Below are 17,571 nucleotides of genomic sequence, written 5' to 3'. Positions count from 1 at the left end.
CCCAAACTGATCACCATCTGCAGAGAATTTTCTGAGGCTGTTTATTAATGGAGCAAATGTTTTAATGGTCAAAGCTGCTTCAGGGACTTTCTGGTGCCACTGCCTGTGCCTGCATAGCACAGAAACAGGGCCTGGTTTTCCTTTAAACACCCAGCTACATAAAAAAATATTTCTGTCACTGTTTAACCGCACGGATATAAGGTTAAATTCAGGTGCACTCCCCTCTGCTGGGGGACAAAGTACCTGAGGAATCCTCCACGTTTGCACTTCAGCTGAGCAACATGCTTTGATCACAGCAGAGTAGATATCCATTCTGGAGAGATAGGAACCTAGAGGCAGCAGCCGGAAAAAACTAATCTTAGAGTTTGTGCCTGCCCTTTGGATACTGAATACACACAGTACTTATATCCTCCAAACATAGGGGGATTGCTAAGGTGCACAGGGCTCTGCACATTGACCCATCCTGGGCAGCACCACCAGGAATACACAGTGCAAAAAGCTGTCTTCAATCCTCTCTGTCACTTATAGGATGGCAAATGGTTTGGGTTGAAAGGGGCCTTAAGGATCATTAAGTTCCAATCCCCCTGCCATGGGCAGGGATGCCACCCACTAGATCGCTAGCTGAAGAAAGTTATTTTTATATATTCAAGAAAGTTATTTATTTTTATATTATATATATATATAATATATATATTAATTTATATATATAATGAATAAATTTATACACACATATATACATGTGTGCAAAGCATCTTCCGAGGTTGATGTTACAGCTGGTAACATGGTTGGTTTTCCTTGGTGCTGAAAATAAGGTGCCTTTGCATATATATATATGTGTGTGTGTATAAACATGCATATGCATATTTGTGTGTACATATATATATATATATATACTCAACCGTATATATGTAAACGTCTATATATCACACCCTTAGGTGGTGACTGCCAGCAGAGTGGTTTTGTCTGAATTAGAATGCAGCATGTGGGACAAGTGAGGAACATAGCGAAGTAGGGGCCAGTTCCCACTCCATTTAGAGCCGTGATTTAATGCATGGCTCCCTTTAGAGCTGCAGTATCTACTAATGCATGGACGTGCACGGAAGCCCGGCGCTGGGTGCCGCTCCGGAGTCAGAGGGTTCTAGCTTTGCCTTCCTTCCCCCAAGGAGCCGGCGGGCCGGGCAGGTTCCCGCCAGATGCGGGGCGTGGAGAGGGGTGGGCACGGAAATGGGGGGAGCCAGGCGCGGGCGGGCCCGGGGAAGCGGCAGCGGCGGAGCGCGGGGAGCGCGGCGCAGGTGGGTGCAGCCCGGGCTGCTGCCCGCCGAGCAGCCGTGCCTCCTCTCGCCCCTCTTCTCCCGGGGCGAGGGGGAACGGGGAGCGGGCGGGAAGCGGGAAAACCCGCCGCCTCTCCCACGCGGGAACCTCGTGGCACTGAGGACGGCGAGAGGCGGGGTTTAGAAGGCGGTTCGGAGGCGGCGGGTTTCCATCCGCGCCGGGGACGGGAGGATACGGCGGGCAGCGGCGGGCGCTCGAGTTCGAGGTATCGGCTCAAAGTCGCCGAGCTTTTGGCCACCCCGGCTCCCTCCGAGGCTCCGCGCGGCTTTCAAAGCTGCCGGGTGCGTGGGGAGCCTTCAGAGGGAGCGGGGCATTCCCCCAGCGCAGGATTCGGCGCCACAGCGTGGGGAGAGGCGGCGTGCGAGTCGCGGCTTGGGGGACCGGGCGGGGGGTGTGTGATGCATAGATGCTGCTTTTCGGGGGGAGCCCTTCCTTGCTACCTTGCACGGCAACTACAAATCCCCTTTCATAGTTACTGCTGCGGGGAGAGCGTGTCGTTTTTGGGGATGCGAAGCGGAGCGGCCAGCACGTGGCTCTGGGGATGCAAAGCGCAGCGATGCTCTGATGCTTGGGATGCAGGACTTCCCCGAGGGGTCTGTGCCGCGGTCCTCTGGCTGCAGAGGTGCACATCCCTGCCGAGTGGTGCGTGTGCACGGCAGTGTCTGCCAACCTGCCAGCCGCGGGTGTGAGGGGGACCCGCTGCCAGGTGCGTGGGCAGGGTGCCATGTGCTGCTGTGCGAGAAGTGGGGCAGAGCCCCCTTGACTGGCAGAAAAAACTGCGGGGTCGGGGTTGCCCCAGGTCCTTCTCAAGAAAATGCTCCCGGTTGGCTGTGGGATGTTGTGGATTATTTCAGTGCATGTTTCTCTCCATTCCTGGGTAAGCCGTCAGCATTAATGGAGAGCTGGTCCAGGCAGAAGTGCCAAGAGCTCCTGTGGAGCCCTTTTGTGCTGTCCTCCTCACCTCTGTAGTTGAATCTGAGCCTCACACCCCTGCTAGATGCTAATGCTGCCAGACCAACACAGCCCCTGCCTGTACTCACCAGCGCTCCCATCTGCCTCTCGGGAATGGGCTGTGGAATTGCAGACTGTGTGGGAAGGCAGCAGCATCTAAGCCCTTGAGCTGTGGGATCGCAGACAAGTAAAGCCTGTGTCCTTGATCCCAGGGCTAGGGGCTGCAGGAGGAATTTGTGCAGCTGTTGGCCACAGCTGGATGCACTTCCCGACTGCTCTGAAACAGAAAATAACCCAATGGCCCCTCAGTAGCCTGTTGTGAGCAGACATAGTTGAGGGACTTCTGTGAGTGCTGACGTGGGAAATCCCACTCTCTTTCTGCACTGCATCCTGGCTTGGTGACATTGTTCCCACTCACCAGCACCTGCGAGCTGCTGGACAGCCTCAGGCTCCCTCGAGCCTGCCTTCTCTGCAAAGCTGTCTCAGGATGTGACTGTGCAGGGATGCTTTTCCCTTGGGTTCACTGGTTGTCTTTGTGCAGCTCATGGGCATGATAGTGTCAGTCCAGTGCTGACACCACACATTCAGCCCCCGAAGCACTCCTGCCATTGTTTTTTGCTCCTGGCAAAGACAGGTAGGCTTGCTCTTGGCTCACCAAAAAGCTTTTGAAAGAGCAAAGGCACTTTCTTCTCAGCACCAAGGGCTGTAACATCAGCCCCAAAAGATGCTTTTGCAGGATGACTCGTCCGCCCACAACTACTGCAGACAAGAGGTAGAGGCTGTACCAGATACCTGAAGAAATTGAATTCAGCTTAAATCAGCAGATGTGGCACCAGCACACAGGAGAGTATGGTACCTGCATCCTGCAATTGTCCCTCTTCTCCATTCCTCACCAAGCTGCATAATTAACTACTGGCATCAATCCCCCAGCATGGCATCGCTGCTCTCATTATCTTGGGCTGGGAGGTGTTAATGAGCCTCTTCCTCGTTGAAGATGAGCCATGGGCTTTGTTGTTGCCCTGGCCTGACCTGTCTTATTCCTCGTTGTGGTATGGGGGTAAGCCAGGGTGCGGAGCACAAGGCACGCGCTCACCCACTCCCGTGCTGCACCTTCTTCACTGCCCAGCTTCATTCCCAGTTCTCCTGGCAGAGGCAGGGCTTAGGGACCAGCCCACTGGGAAAGAGGGAGCCCACCATCACTTGTGTGCCCAGTCCAAATGGGAAGGCACCAGCCACTGGCTTTAGGAAGCCAGCAAACAGCTTCTGGTGGTTTCCATGGGACACATGTAGATCTTGGTTGGTTTTGTTCAGTGCAACGTCCAGGCCCTTGGCAAGTGTTACAGAAGCTGCAACACCAGCTCTCATCCATGGAATTCTGTTTGCTTGCAGTCCTTGCCAGCTCTGTACTGACCCAACAGCCTAAACCTTGCTTACCTGCCTGTGCCTTCCCAGCACTGAGCTCTGTCCTGAGACCCCTGCCAGCCCAGCACTGCAGGACTGGCAGCTCTCACAGGCTCATCTCCATGCTAACTTGTACTCAGCTGCCAACAGAGGCCCAAAGCACTACTCAAAATGAGCTACAGGCACTGGCAGCTGGGCAGGAGCCAGGGTTTTGCTAGCCACACAGCTATCTTGATTTGATTAAGCAGTGCTATAAAGACTAATTGCTTCTTAGGTTAAGAGTGTGCAAGATGTGGGAAGGGGAAAGAAGTGTGCAGAGTAGGGGCAGAGCTTGGATGGTTTGGTTACATCAGGATGTGTGGTCTGGAGGGACTCAGTTCCCCAACTGCAGCTGCAGCACAGTTCTCCACCCCATCTTCCACTCCAGAGTCTGTGGACCTAGCTGAGGGTTGGGGGGAGGCTGTACAGGGGCTCTGGGGTCCCTGTGTAGGAGAGGAGCTGTGATGAGGAGCTCAGATGCATGAGGAATGCATTTGAGGATTATTGTTCCGGTAAGACAAGGGAAGTTGTTGCATAAGAATAACACTAGTAAGTTCTTTGTAATTTCGTTGCTGGTGGCAGTGGTCTGAAAAATGTCCCTGTTGTGACCTGTTGGTCCTGCTCTGACTTGGAGCAAGCTTTTTCCTGGTCTTGTCACTCCCCAAGAAACGGAAGCTCAAAGCTGTGTGTGTGTTGCTGTCATGCACTAAGTGTGACACAAATTGGTGAGCCTGGCATTCTGGGTGCAGTGCTCAAGGCTCTCTTTCAGCCTCTTGGTTAAGCAGTGGGTGAGCACAGTCAGGCTTCATCTCCAGGAGACCAACTTTCCTCAGGGCCAAAAGAGAGCAGAGACCTATTGCCTGCCTGGTGACTCGTGCAAAAGCTGCCAGCAGGAAGTCAGGCAGATTTCCGCAGAGCCTTCTTGCTTCTTCCCATCACACGACTGCCAGTGAGACTTGCTTTAGTTCATTTCCTTTAGAACTAGTCTGATAGGAAGGCACCTTGCTGTGAAATTTCCAGCTGGAAATTCATGGAGTGAGCAGACCAGGTAGCTGCAGAGGGAGGAGGCAGGCAGGGGCTGGAGGTGAAGAGCAGGGCTCGGAGGGCTGTGACTGGGAGGGCAGCGGCAGTGGGACTGGAGGGCTGTGCCATCAACCTCCCACCTGCCGAGCAGCCTGCTCTGTCCTCATCCTGAGGCTCAGTCACTGCAGCAGGACTGTGTCATCAGCTGTGCAGTGCCAGGGACAAGCCATCCACCTGAATGTGTATCTGTGTCCCCAGACTGAAACTGAATGGCTCCAGCCTCCTGCAAAGCTGCTGGGGAGAAGGGTGTCCTGCCTGGGTTGCTCTGCTTGGTGTTTCCTTTGCTGCCCAAGCTGTTGCTCCAAACATGGTCCTTATCCCTGCCTGGTTAATTTGGCCCAGCACCTCCAACCATGGACGTAGTTTATACCTGGCTTGAGCCTGTGAGGACTTTGGAGTTTCCCTAGAGTTTTTGTGCATGGTTGTGGTAAACCCTGGAACTCCCTTGTTTGAAGCTTGGGGATAACTCCTGGACAACAGGCAGGGAGGAAGGAGGGACTGGTGACACATCTGGCTTCTCAGTCCTGCCCAAGGCTCAGGGTTGAAGGAGATGCCAACCTTATCTGCCTTGCCTGCTCTGCCTGTGACAGGTGGTGTAATTTCCTGGCCTCAGGACCAAGTTGGAGGCAATTCCATTTTTTTATCCTCCCTTAGTGCTGTACCCTCAGCTCCTTGATGGTATTTGCTCTGGACTGGACTTTAGCCCCCACAGGGAGCCCGCTGCTGCAGGATGCACACAGTGCATGGTGCTTTCATCCCATCATGGTTTGTAGGTGTTGGGCTGTGGCTGAGGATGGCAGGGTTGGGTGGATCTTCATGGCATCCTGGCAAGAGCAGCAGTGTTATCCACTAACCACAGGAGGACACAGACCAACGGCAACACAGCCAAGCTATTATGGAGTGATCCACCCTACCCTGCAGCTTCTCCTTCTCATCTTCACACCCACTCCTTGTGGCACCACAAGGCTGGTGTGTCTGTGTGGTGAACCACATCAAGACACTGATCTGCTAGCATGCTTCTGAATAGGGCTGGAGGCAGCAGCTGTGGGGTGCCCACATGATGTGGGTCGGAATCCATGTCTTGCAGGGGGATGAGGAAGGTGCTGAAGAGCACTGCACTCCTCCTGCCTGGGCTCTGCAGCTGGGCTCCAAAAGTGGAGCCTTTGACCAGAAACAAAACCCGGCATCAGTAAATAGCCTGGCAATTGATACTCAACGCACAATCTGCTGTGCCTCCTTTCCTTCCCTGTGGCTGTGAAGGGGATGCAGTGTGTCAGAAGAGACTGCTTCAGCAAGGCTCAGTCCCTGGGCTCCCTATTACTAGCATCACTGTGGAGGTACATCAGCATCCACCCAGGCAAGCCCTGACAAGACACCTTGCCAGATGGCCAGCTCACCTCAGTGGAGGCTGCTGCAACCTTGGGTCTCCCAGCAGGGTGTCTAGAGCCGCCTTCATCTCCTCTGCTCCCACATTAATCCGGGGAGGCTGAGAGGCTTCTGGAGCCTGCCAGCCAATGCCAGTGGCTGCAAAGTGCCATTTCCATAAGAGCAGAGCACTTGGTGGCTCTCATCCAGAGTTTTTCATGCTTCCCTGAAACATCCTGAGGATGCTCAGGGTGCCAGACAGGCCACGATACCAGGCTGTGGCACACTGGGCGGTGGCTGTTTGCAGCAATGTAGCAGCCCAGGCTGGGATTTGGAGGGGATGTGACTTGCTCTTTCCCAGCTTGTGGCTGGGCTTATTATTGTTGGTTGTGTGTGAGATTCTGTTTTGATGGCATTTGGGCAGACACAGCCGTCCCCACCTCCTGTTTGCTTTCCCCGCCTGATCCTACTTGCATAAAGATTTTCCTGTTTGCCGCTGTTTAGCCACGGCCAGTGCCAAGGGTGGGAGGTTCAGGCTCTGACTTACTTGCTCCGAAGGAGGTGTCTGCCTCAAGTCTTCCTTTGGCTCCTCGTGTGAGACCTCAGTCCTGCCAGGCAGTTAGGGGAAGCTGGGTGCCAGGGATGGTGCTTCTGCCCTGGGTGTTTGCTCCAACTCCTTTGCTTGCACCACATCGCTGACAGCACACTGCCTCCTCGGCTTCCACTCCTCGGTCCATAGATCGTGTGTTGCACTCACAGCTCCTCTGTGTCTGCCACGGAACAGGGATATGGCACACCCAGCTCTCAGCAGGCAGCATCTTCCCTGCTGGGAAACCCTGCAGGCGTATGTGGCTCCTCGAGTCCCTTCAGCTCCTGGGACCCGTGGGGACGGCTTTACCCCACTCTTTGGAAATGGCTGCAGCTTTGGAACTGAGTGGATTTGGCACAAGCAGACCCACACAGGGCATCCACCCCTTCTCTTTCCTTTTGTTTCTGGGGATTGTGGGGTGTCCCTTGGCTGGCACAAAGTGGGTTTTTGATGTGAGGGAGTCACAGACACTCCCTGTCTCTGGAGCAGAGCCACTGTGAAATAGCTGCATTTAGCATCTGAAGCTAGTTCAGGATTTGTAAGATGCTGTGGTTGTCCAGGCAGTGAGCAGGTTCTTGGCAGGATAGGTGGCTGACAGACAGACTGCACAGGACCCTGACAAGTCCTAAAACCTGCTTCTGTGCTCACCATTCCCTTTCTCAGTAGGGCTGAGACATTTAATGCCAAAAGCAGTGGTCAGCCAGGGCCCCTATTCTGAGCTGGCCTGCAAGCAAAAGGCCCCTTTGGTCTGTGGGGACCCAAAATAGCCTATGTATTTCTGTCCTGGCCACTGGGACATGCAGAGGGCAGAGCCAGCCTCGACTCACCACAGGTCAGTGGTGGTTGGCTCCTGCATGTCTGTCCCATCCTCTGCCAAGGGGGCTGCTGCTCAGTGGGGAGGAATTTCCTCTCTGAATTTTGGAAACTAAGGAGATGGTGACACCAAGGGAAGATTGTGTTGTTCTGGCTTTGGTTTCATTTCTCTGTCCTCCACTAAATTGGAAACAGCTGTGCAGCCCAGACCAGCCTCTAAAAAACTGCTGAGGGGGAGCAAAATGATCTCTGCTCCTGGGCCACTACCCCAAACAGGACTTGCAGTCTTCTGCTGGGCTCTGCAGGTACAATGGCAAGGTTCACTTTGCCCAGCCCTGGGGATGCTCTCCCACCTTCTTGGGGGGCAGCAGCTCAGCAGCTCCCACTGGGTTTGGGCAGCTCTTGCCTGTGGAGGGTCCTGCCAGTTCTGCACCTTTGAATTTGGCTCCATAGAGGAAGGAGCCCAAGCTGGAAGGACAGCCTCTCTCCTGGGAGGTCAATGTGCTGTGGGGGTGCAGGAGGTAGCCAGGTGGCAGTGGGCAGGGGCTTGCTGCAGGCAGGTGCTCTCACTGCTGGTTGGCTGCTGGCTTTTCCTGCTCTTCTAGAAGGATCCCTCTTTGGGAACAAGTGAGTGAGGGCTCAGACTCTTCGTGGAAAGGAAGTTCCTGGAAAGTGCAGGGTGGCATTTGGGGTGCGAGAGGGGTTGAGCTGAACCCTCCAAGCCCCTTCTGCCTTTCCCCTCACAGCAGGACTGTTTTGAGGACCTCTCAAACAGAATGTAAGCTGTCCCCATCCTTCTCCAGACCCTCTCTGCAGGTCTCTCCATGCTCAGCTCCCTTATGTTGTTCCTGGCCTGACTCCTTCCTGGGTCTGCCAGCTCTGAGCTCAGTCCTGTAGCCAGCAACATGAAGCAATGAAGAGGGAATCATTTTCACTCTACATCCCAGCACCCATAGGGTGCCAGTGGCAGGTGACCTCCTGCAGTCCTGCTCCTCCCCTCTGGTACTGCTCCCCAGGCAGTGACCTTGGGGTAGCCATGTGTTGTTGGTAGACTTGGCCCTACCAAGCCCAGAAGATGGTAGGCTATGGAAAAGTTCTTCTTATCCCTCTTTCATTCCTCAGCTGTGGGATTCTATCCACTGGGTTTCCTCCCACACATTCAGTGAGTCCTTATCTTCAGACATGTCTGGCTAGGAGCTGTTTTGCTCTCAGCCTGTTTTGCTGTGGGCTCCTCTTTCTGTGTCTCACCTTTGCTCCCCTCAGCTGCAGACAGGAGGGGGAAGTGGGACATGGTCCTGTAGGCTCAGCCCATCCCTCTGACCTGCTTTAGCTGCTGTCCAAGGTGTGGCCAACCAAGATATGGTGCAGACAGAGACAGGGATTCCTCTTGAGCGAGCATGAATGCAGGGAGCGGGAAAGCTGCTAATGCAAAAGAGGCATGTCTGATCCCAAGGGATCTTACCTAAGTGCTGTCCCAACCCCCCAGGAAGTGCCTCTCCTCCCACCTGACTGGGAGGAAATAAGGAACTGCCTGTGGGCAGGCAAGAGCCATAACTGTGCCTTGTGTTGTGCACAAGGTTGGGATTGCCTTTGTCCTCTGTGCGTGGCTGCCTGGCGTGTGGTGGCCTGTGCTACTACTGCATCAAGACACAGGCTCCTCCTTGCAAGGAGGACCCATTCCAGCTCAAGGCTTCCTCTGGCTGCTCCTTGTGCTCCCAGATGAATTTTACATTAATGATATCTGGTTGTTCTGCCCAGGTGTCCTGTAAGGTTTTCTCCATTTGGAAGCGGAAATGTGGTTTCCTGCCATTGTGCTTCTTCCTGCTGCAGCCCCCGGATGGGTTAGAGGGAAGTACCCCTTCCTGCAGCACTTTTCCTCCCCTTGGCCCCCAAGCAGCACCTCCATTGGCCAGCCTGGCATCCCTGGGGACTTGGGCCAGCCCTGCAGACATGGGCTCTGAGGGTCTGCCGGCTGCAGAGGATTGCTGGACGAGGATGAAGGTCTGGGGCAAAACATCCCCAGGCTCTCCCCAAACCCATGGTGGTCCCTCAAGTAGCCACAATCAGGTGTCATGAGCTTGGTGAGCTGTGCATGCCCATAGTGGGTCACTCTGTGCTCCTTCCCACCTCCTTGCTGCTCCTGGAGGTCCTGAAAGCTGCGTGGAAGCACCATCCAGGTCCTGGAGATGGTTTCCATCTGGGCTTGGAGGCTTCTGCAGCTGAGTGAAGCCCTGAGCAAATCCCTCCTTCTGCCCTTGGGAGAAAGGGTCTTTATTTTTCTAAATTTCCACAAATGGAGACTGAACCTAGCCCTGGAAAAACATGTCTCCTTCCACAGCCTCCCAAGAGGCAGGCTGGGGTTGTGGCTTAGTGGGGACGGTCCTTTCCCTGGGGAGAGCAGCCTAAGTGGGTGCCATCAGAGCACCCACTTCTTGGAAGAATCCTGTCTTGCAAACAGTCTGCTGAGATCAGCTTATCTCTCCTGCTCTGACGCTGGCTCGTAAATGACGTTTTCCCCCTGCTCCTGCCCTTCCCCAGGCACTTGTATCTCCTCCCGCATCCCCAAACCGCTGGCCCTGGAGCAGGCAACAGCTCAAATATTTGTGGGGCTTTTCCTACCTCTCCCAAGGCTGCATTGTCCCTGCATCGTCCTGTGGCTTGAAGTGACAAGGAGCAAGGGGCTGGGACCGCCCTGCCCTTCAGGTAAGCTTGTTGGGGTGACACTGCAGTGTCCCTCTGCAGCGTTTGATGGGATGTTGGGCAGGAGTGCCCATCTCTGCTCCTGGGGGTTTTCTCTGGCCAGGGACCAGATTGCACCTGGGCTTGGGCACTCACCATGTGCTGAGGAGAGAGGTGTGTGGGTTCATCCTGGGGCTGCCATCTTTGCCATTTGACCAGTATTAGTCAGGGCTGGGAACCCACTCAGCTGCCCTGCTGAGGAGGTGGATATCCAGGGCTTCCTGGGACTCAGTAATGGGTGGGATAGTCCCAGCTGTGCCACCTGGGGTAGTTTTAAGGCTGACTCTTGCCTGTCACTGTCCTCTGCCCTCTACCTGGTGGGAAGCCCTTCAGGGAGAGTGCTGGAGTTCCTGGGGAATTTGCTGCTCAGCCGGATCACTTTACCTGCCTGGGGCAAGGGCCCCCAGGGAGCCTCTCAGAGCTCCTTGAACTTTCTAGATAAGGAACTTCAGCCTGGTTGGTCTACGAAGTTCAAAACACACCAGGGCTGAATGCTCCCCCTGCGCCACCCGGCATCTGAGATAACAGCAAGTGCTGGGAGCAGGGTCAGTATCCACAGCTGCTGCTCTGTGAGGAGTTTGTGGTGGCTGCTAGTGCAGCAAGCCCAAAGGCAGAGGAGTTTTAGAGGTGCCTCTTCTTTTGTCCATGGAGCAGCAAGGGAGTGAGCTGAAACAGGTCAGAAACATTGCCCAGGGATCCTCATTCTGTTGGGTGAGGGTGCTGCACAGAGCACCTTGTAAATGCTTTTTTTCTGCTGTCCAAGTCCTGGTGAAGCAGAGGACTTCGTCTGCAGACAGCAAATTAAGGGAGAAAGCAGAAATACCTGCTCCTACCTGCTCCCCTGATAAGCTGTCTCTTCAGGATGCAGGCATGGAGTAGGGCTGGAAGAGCAGATGGCATCACAAGGCTGTTTACTGAGAGGCAGAGAGGACAAGAAGAATAGGAAGTGCTATCAGCTTGCTGATGGAAACAGCCAAAAAGCATTCCAGGACTAGGAAACCTGCTGCAAGATGTTGGATGGATGAGGGATCAGAGGAAGACAGGCCATAGCAGAAAAGGCAGATGAAGCTTTTACCTCTGTTAGCTCTACAGGAGCCTGAACAGTTTCATTCCACCTTCCTTTGGGGAGCTCGGAGCAGAGAAAAGGTAGAAAGCAAAGGTAAGCAGCAACAAGTTTCTTGGGCCAGACAATGTTCGCCAGAAGGAAAGGGAGGGTGAAGTGACTGGTTGTGACTGTGGCCCCTAGTCATTCATTTGCAACTGCTCCAGCCCCCAGTGACTGGGAGGAGGGAAAGATATGACGTTATTTTCTGAGAAGGGCTGAAGGAACTTCAGGGAAAAGCCAACTGCTGAATCTGCTACATGTCCTGGGTGTCTGTGCAGGGACAGGGCATGTGGCACGTGGGGAGGCTCCTGTGGAGAGGCCCTCAGAACTGGAGCAGCACTTCCTAGGGAGTCTGGGCTTAGAGTGCCCACACTGCTTCCTCCAAAAAATTCCAGCTTTCAGCCGAGTTCTTAAGGGACCTTGCTGGTCAAGAGGGAAAGCCTTTACTCAGCTCCATAATTAGTATGAAAACAGGAAGAGGGTGTAGGAGTCAGCGGTCAGTTTTTCCAGAGAAAAGAGATCTTTGCATTGGTCACATGTTTTTTCAACATTCATGAGTGACCTAGAAAAGAGAATGAACAATGAGATGACAGGAGTTTGCTGAGGTGATTGGATTACTCAGGTTCGTGGGGACAAGTGCCAGCTAGGAGGAGCACTGACAGCCATTACACCAGGCAACTGAAATTCAGTTTAGATAAATATGAAGTGATAGACAGGGGGAAGGGAAGAAGCCCCAAATCCACAAACAAGATTATACACTGAGCCAGCCATAGCTGGCCACTCACAGTAAGGCCTGGGGCTATTTCAGATAGCTCAGTGTGCATGAAAATACACACTGAATCATCTTTCCCAGTTACAAAGCAGAAGCAAAGCAGGAAAGCTTTGTGCCACTCTTCACACTGGTGTCTCACCCCCACACAGTCCCTGTGTGCCCCCAGCACCAGCATCTCTGTAAGGATCGAGAGGAGCCAGGGAAGATTTGGAGAAAAGCAACAAGGAGGACTGAAGGCATGGAGCCACGCCTGAATGACTAAGTGAGCTAGAATTTCTGTTTGAAGAATGTGCTGTTGGGTGGATACAATCCAGGTCTGTAAAGCAGCCACTCCAATGTTCATCCACCCTTTGATGTTGAAGGGAAGGGAGCCCTGGTGAGGCCCTGCGTGTGGGGAGAGCTGCTGCTCCTCTCAGGAGCTCCTGAGTTGAAGGGGGAAGCAGGATTTCACAGAAGTGAAACCCACCATGGCTACAAAACACATGAACATCGTGTCCCTTCCAGCTCGAAGGCTGGCGAAACAGTTGGACAGTAAGTCCACAACCCATGCCACATTTACTCTTTCCTACCATCTGCTTTTGCATTCTGATGGAGACCAGCCTTTGAGCTGGACCAGCCTCTGCTTTGACTCAAGGCACCTGCCTCCCCTTGTTGTGGGAGGGCTTATTTTTGTCTCAGCCCCACAGCGGTGGTGCGCAACTGTGCACACTCATCTGTCTTGTGCAATACAAGCGTGTGTCCTGAAGGTGGAGGGGGAATTGCCTGCACCCCAGCACAAGGTAGGAGGATCCACAAGCAGAGTGGTCAGAGTTCAGGCACGCATATGAAATCTCATAAAACAGGCAGTCTCGTAAGTGTTTCCTATCTTCTAGCTGAGTCATGGCCACCAAGGTTTCATGTGACCTGCATACCTGTGCTGGGCTTGTTCCATGTCTGCAGATAAACCTTGAGGGGCCCCTGGATCAGCCTTCCTGGCAGGAGAACTCTGGTGTCTCCCAGTGGGCAAGCAGACATAGGGGATGGGGTGAAAAGCTGGTGAGGTAACTTGTCCTGTCCCATCTTGGCCATGCTTGGAGGAAGTACCGACATTATCCCTGCAGAATGATCCCTTGACAAGTGGTGTCAGGGGGACATGAGGTGCTTGCCAGTGTATCTGCTGGCAACCCCTTGGCTATGGACTGCCAGGACACTTCTACACTTGGTGTAGTGTAAATGGCTTTTCTTTAAAAATTTGGTGTTTCTGGGTATAACTCCATGGTGCCATAGCATGCCTGCATGGCACCAGGGAATTGCTCGACTGGGAAACTAAGCATGCACTGTACTCACCCTTGGTGAAGGCAGCAGGAGAAGGTCATGTGGGGAAAGGGAGAGGTAGGGAAGTGTCCAAAGCCAGGTGACAAATGGCTGCCTGCAGGTGTGGCTGTCCTGCAGTGCAGGTTTTTCTGAAGTTAGGCAGTTTTGGTGACAACTAGCCCTAGCTGTCAGCTCCTAGGGCTTGGCTGGCAATGAGGCTGCATATGGCCACCGAGAGTGTCATTCGCATCTGCCACAGCCTTTGTGTGTCATGAATGGGCAATTAAAATTGTGCCATCTCTTGTTTGTACCTCCTCAAATGTTCTAGTTTATGGTTTGTTAAGTCCACTCTTTGATCTTGCTTCTGCTTACACATCACTGCCATGGGGTTAAGACAGACTGCTCTATGCCCGGGAAAAAAGGGATGTCCTTATGCCAAGGCCCCACATCGCTGCTCCTTCTCTGTGTCCCTCAGGATGTGCAGCCACCAAGCTGGTGGCTGGGCTAAACACCAGCAGACTCCTGCAGGGGGCAGTTGGAGCTCTGCTGTGCCAGCTGGAAAAGTGGCATCTGTCCCATGTCCCATCAGGTAGGGCAGCTCTCCCCAAGTGGAAGCAGGGCTGCCACCTGTTGCTGGATGTAACCTTTTCTGTTTGTTGTAGGGTTCTTTGTAACAGCCAGCAACTGGAAGTGTTTCCTGCTGTAATGACTGCTGCCCTTGGCAGGCACTGTCTCTTTGTGGAAAACATTAGGAGGCATTTAGCGAAGTGAGACAGAAAACAAACAGAGCAGGCAGGAGGCTGCGGGCCGGGCAGTGCCTGCCAAGGAGGCTGGGCTCCTGACAGGGATGTGGGCACTCTCCGGACGGAAGCAGGAGGTGGTGGGAAAGCAGCATGGCGGAGCGCCCTGCCCCAGCACCCCCAGAGTCCTACCGAGCCCCCCTGCCTCCTCCCCAACACGCCCGGCTCGTGTCATCTCCTCCTCAGCTCCCTCCTGTTCCTCCCTTCCCTGGATGGTTGGGCAGCAGGACGTGGGCTGTGTGCCAGCTCTGGTACCCGATACCTCTTCTCCTCCTCCGCGGGTGCTGCTAGACCCACGGGGCTCCAGCCCCCGTGACTTGAGCCAGGGCCTGCCACTCACCCCAAGGGCGGGGGTGTGGAAGCAGGGGACACACTGCCTTCAAATACTTGGAACACAGGGCTCACCCTGGCTCTGTCCTCTCTCCCAGGTATGTCTATGGGGTCAGTCCCTGCCTCTATTTCTAGGGACAGCAATGTGAGCTGGTGGGGGCTGGAAGGGGGATCAGCGGCTTGGCTGGCAAGGGAAAGCATGTTGGGGCCTGCTGGGGACCCACGGGGAAAGCTGAGGTTCTCTTGCCTAGTTTGGGTTGAGATCTGTTTGCTTGGAGACAAGCAGTGGCCCCGGTGGGATTTCTGTGTGTGAGGGGATGGCAGTTTTGTTTGCAGATCTCTGCTAATCCCGAATGTGGATGTCTCCTCCCCGCAGAGGTGCTGGCAGGCTGCCAGGAGGGGATTTGGGGTGTTTTTTTTGGAAGCCCGGATGGCTCACAAGGGCAAGGCAGGAGCTGTCATGCCCCCGAGCTCTCTGTGTGGGAAGGCGGGGGAGCGGTGCTGCAGATGGCTCCGACATCAACAGGGTGGCACCTGCCGGGTTGGCAGAGCCCTAGATCCTTTGCAGGCATACTGTTGTCCTGCTCTGTCCTTCCCAAGTGGCCCAAGGGACTTCCAGAATCCTCCTCCACATCCCACCGGCTGTTTCGGCTCAATCGTAGCTCAAGCTCCCAGCCGGCGGGATCCTACCGGAGGAGGAGGCGAGCTCTGCCCAGAAGCCCACGGGCACCTGCGCCAGGGACGGGCTGTGCTGCCTTCAGTGCGTGCCGGGGCTGGCAGGGACTACAGATCCCAGCATGCTGCTGCCTGCCTCTCCCTCCTCCTCCTCCCCTCCTCCTCCTCCGCCCTGCCTGGCGGGGCGCAGGGATGCTGCAGGCGGCGTTGGAGCAGGCATCCGTGGGGCATGTCCCGGGGGCGCCGGGGACGCGGCGCCGGCAGCCCCGCTGCAGGTGAAGCCCTGGGAGAAGAGCCGGAGCGCCCCATGCTGCGCCGCCCCGACTGGAAAAGGACAAGGCAGGCCTGCGGTTCCTCCTGGCGGCTAATCCCACTCTGCCCCGGGAAGAGGGGGGGACCGGGGAGGGAAAGTCTCTTCTCGGGGCTCTGGGGACCACGTCTGTGGGGCTCTCAGAGCGATACCTGAGCGGTGCAGCCCCTGGGCAGGTGATTGGAAAAAAGGAGCGGTGGGTGTCCGGGAGGCGACAGCAGTGCCAGGGACGCCCTTGGCTTTTCAAGGTGACCCAGGAAAGGGCTGAGAGAGCCTCAGGGAAGTGGAATTGAAAACGGGAGATTTGCTGGTTCTGGCCGGAGAGGCTGCTGAATTAAATGTGTCTTTTGTGCCACCGAGCCCGCCCCGGGCGTTGGAGGGAGCTGGGGCGGGCAGGGTGGGCAGACACAGCCCACTGCGCACATGCTTCACTCACAGCCCCAGGATTGGGGACAGAGAGCTGCAGGCTCACAAATCCCTTAAGAGCCTGCTGCAAGCAGCTGGGCAGCCAGCATGAGCAGCCTGGGAAAGCAGTTTCCTTTCGGAGGGAAGGCTTGCTGTGCCCTGCCAGCAGAATAAGGCTGTGTGCCACAGCCCCTTGGCTTAAGGACTCTGAACAGCAGGTTTCCAAAGCTCCTGCGTTGTCCTCTCATCATTTTCTGGGTTGGTGCTTGACTCGCAGTACTGTGGAACACTTACTGGCAGCATGGGTTGGGGTTTAAACCAGTGCTGCCCCTGCCTGGCATGTGTCTCTCACTTTCCCATAAAATCTTGTTTGTTTTCCAGACGGAGAGCAGCCATAAGACTTGCTGGGACCTGTGCTAACTCTTGCCACACAAGATGACAGCAAGAGACGGGCCCCAAGATAGGTAATGATGGGTTCTGATGTTGCTGAGGGGGCACATCCAGGATACTAGGAGGTGAGACAGGACAGGGGGACCCAGCATCTGGGAGACCCCCTCTCCTGCATGCTAATTGGGCTACCAAGCTGTCCGTTCTTTTTCAGCTTTTCCACAGCAAATGGGCTGTAAACTGTAAACAGTCCCCTGTAAACACACCTGGGGAGCCTAACTCTCTCCCACACCTTCTGGTGGATGCTGTGTGTCTGGGTGCCACATGCTGAGGAGCAGCCAACCTCTCCCTGCCTTCGTAGCCTCCTGGGGAGGGCCTCCCACAGCCCCTCTGCAGTGCCTCATCTCTGGCAGCCCAGGCTAGCAAAGGCTGTGGGGCAGGGCAGTAAATATTGTCTGGTGCCTCCTACCACAGGGTCAGGGACAGTCAGAAGCAATACCCAGCTTCCACTCCAAACCCCACTCTGTTCCCTTCACAGGTACAAGGCTGTCTGGCTGATCTTCTTCATCCTCGGCCTGGGAACACTGCTGCCATGGAATTTCTTCATGACTGCCAGAGAGGTGAGGGCTTCCCTCCTGCTGTTGTCCATAACAGTAATTGTCCCCTGTCGTGTCTAGGGACCATGGTCTAGATGTGGCAGCATGGCACAGCACGCAGAGGACCACAAGCGTGTGTGACCTGGGTGTGACGAGTGGCACTGAGGCAGCAGGAGGGATGGGCATGGGTCTGAACAAAGAATAAGGGTGGCCTTGGAGGGCCTCACAGAATCTCAGCCCCACCAGGCTCCTTCCTTTGCAGTATTTCATCAGTCGCCTTGTGGACCCGGAGATGAGCCACGTCGGGAACCAGACTGGCGAGGCCACCTTCACACCCTCCTACCTGCAGTCCGTGTTTGACAACTTCATGACTCTCTGCGCCATGGTGCCCCTCCTTATCTTCACCTGCCTCAATTCCTTCATCCACCAGCGGTGAGCCTTGCTCCATCCTTGCCCCTGCCAGCCCCCATAGAGCCACCCTGCCCTGGCCTGTTCTCCTGTGCCAGCACTGAGCCAAGCTACAGCCCATTTGGTCACGTCAAAGGCAAAACACCAGTCTCCTGTCTCAGGATTTGGCTGGGATTCC

At 55.1% G+C, this 17,571-nt stretch overlaps 1 protein-coding gene across 8 annotated transcripts in view; it reads left to right on the top strand.

Annotated features, from left to right (window-relative positions):
- SLC29A1 (solute carrier family 29 member 1 (Augustine blood group)) overlaps positions 1-17,571 on the top strand; it is a 33,932-nt gene that overhangs the window by 9,894 nt on the left and 6,467 nt on the right. For 2 of the 8 annotated variants that reach the window (XM_064414605.1, XM_064414606.1), the window contains exons 3-5: positions 16,384-16,466; positions 16,928-17,009; positions 17,248-17,417. In XM_064414605.1, the coding sequence (XP_064270675.1) occupies positions 16,438-16,466; positions 16,928-17,009; positions 17,248-17,417 (281 nt within the window). In that variant the 5' untranslated portion in view covers positions 16,384-16,437. Of the gene's footprint in view, positions 1-1,227; positions 1,293-1,472; positions 1,538-10,108; positions 10,277-11,197; positions 11,472-15,444; positions 15,627-16,383; positions 16,467-16,927; positions 17,010-17,247; positions 17,418-17,571 lie in introns of those variants that run through there. The other 6 variants (XM_064414607.1, XM_064414608.1, XM_064414611.1 and 3 more) reach the window with 6 other exon arrangements.

This window comes from Passer domesticus, chromosome 3 (genome assembly GCF_036417665.1).
Source record: "Passer domesticus isolate bPasDom1 chromosome 3, bPasDom1.hap1, whole genome shotgun sequence".
Taxonomy (NCBI): domain Eukaryota; kingdom Metazoa; phylum Chordata; class Aves; order Passeriformes; family Passeridae; genus Passer; species Passer domesticus.
Note: the sequence above shows the minus strand (reverse complement) of the source record. Positions and strands in the feature narration are given on the sequence as shown.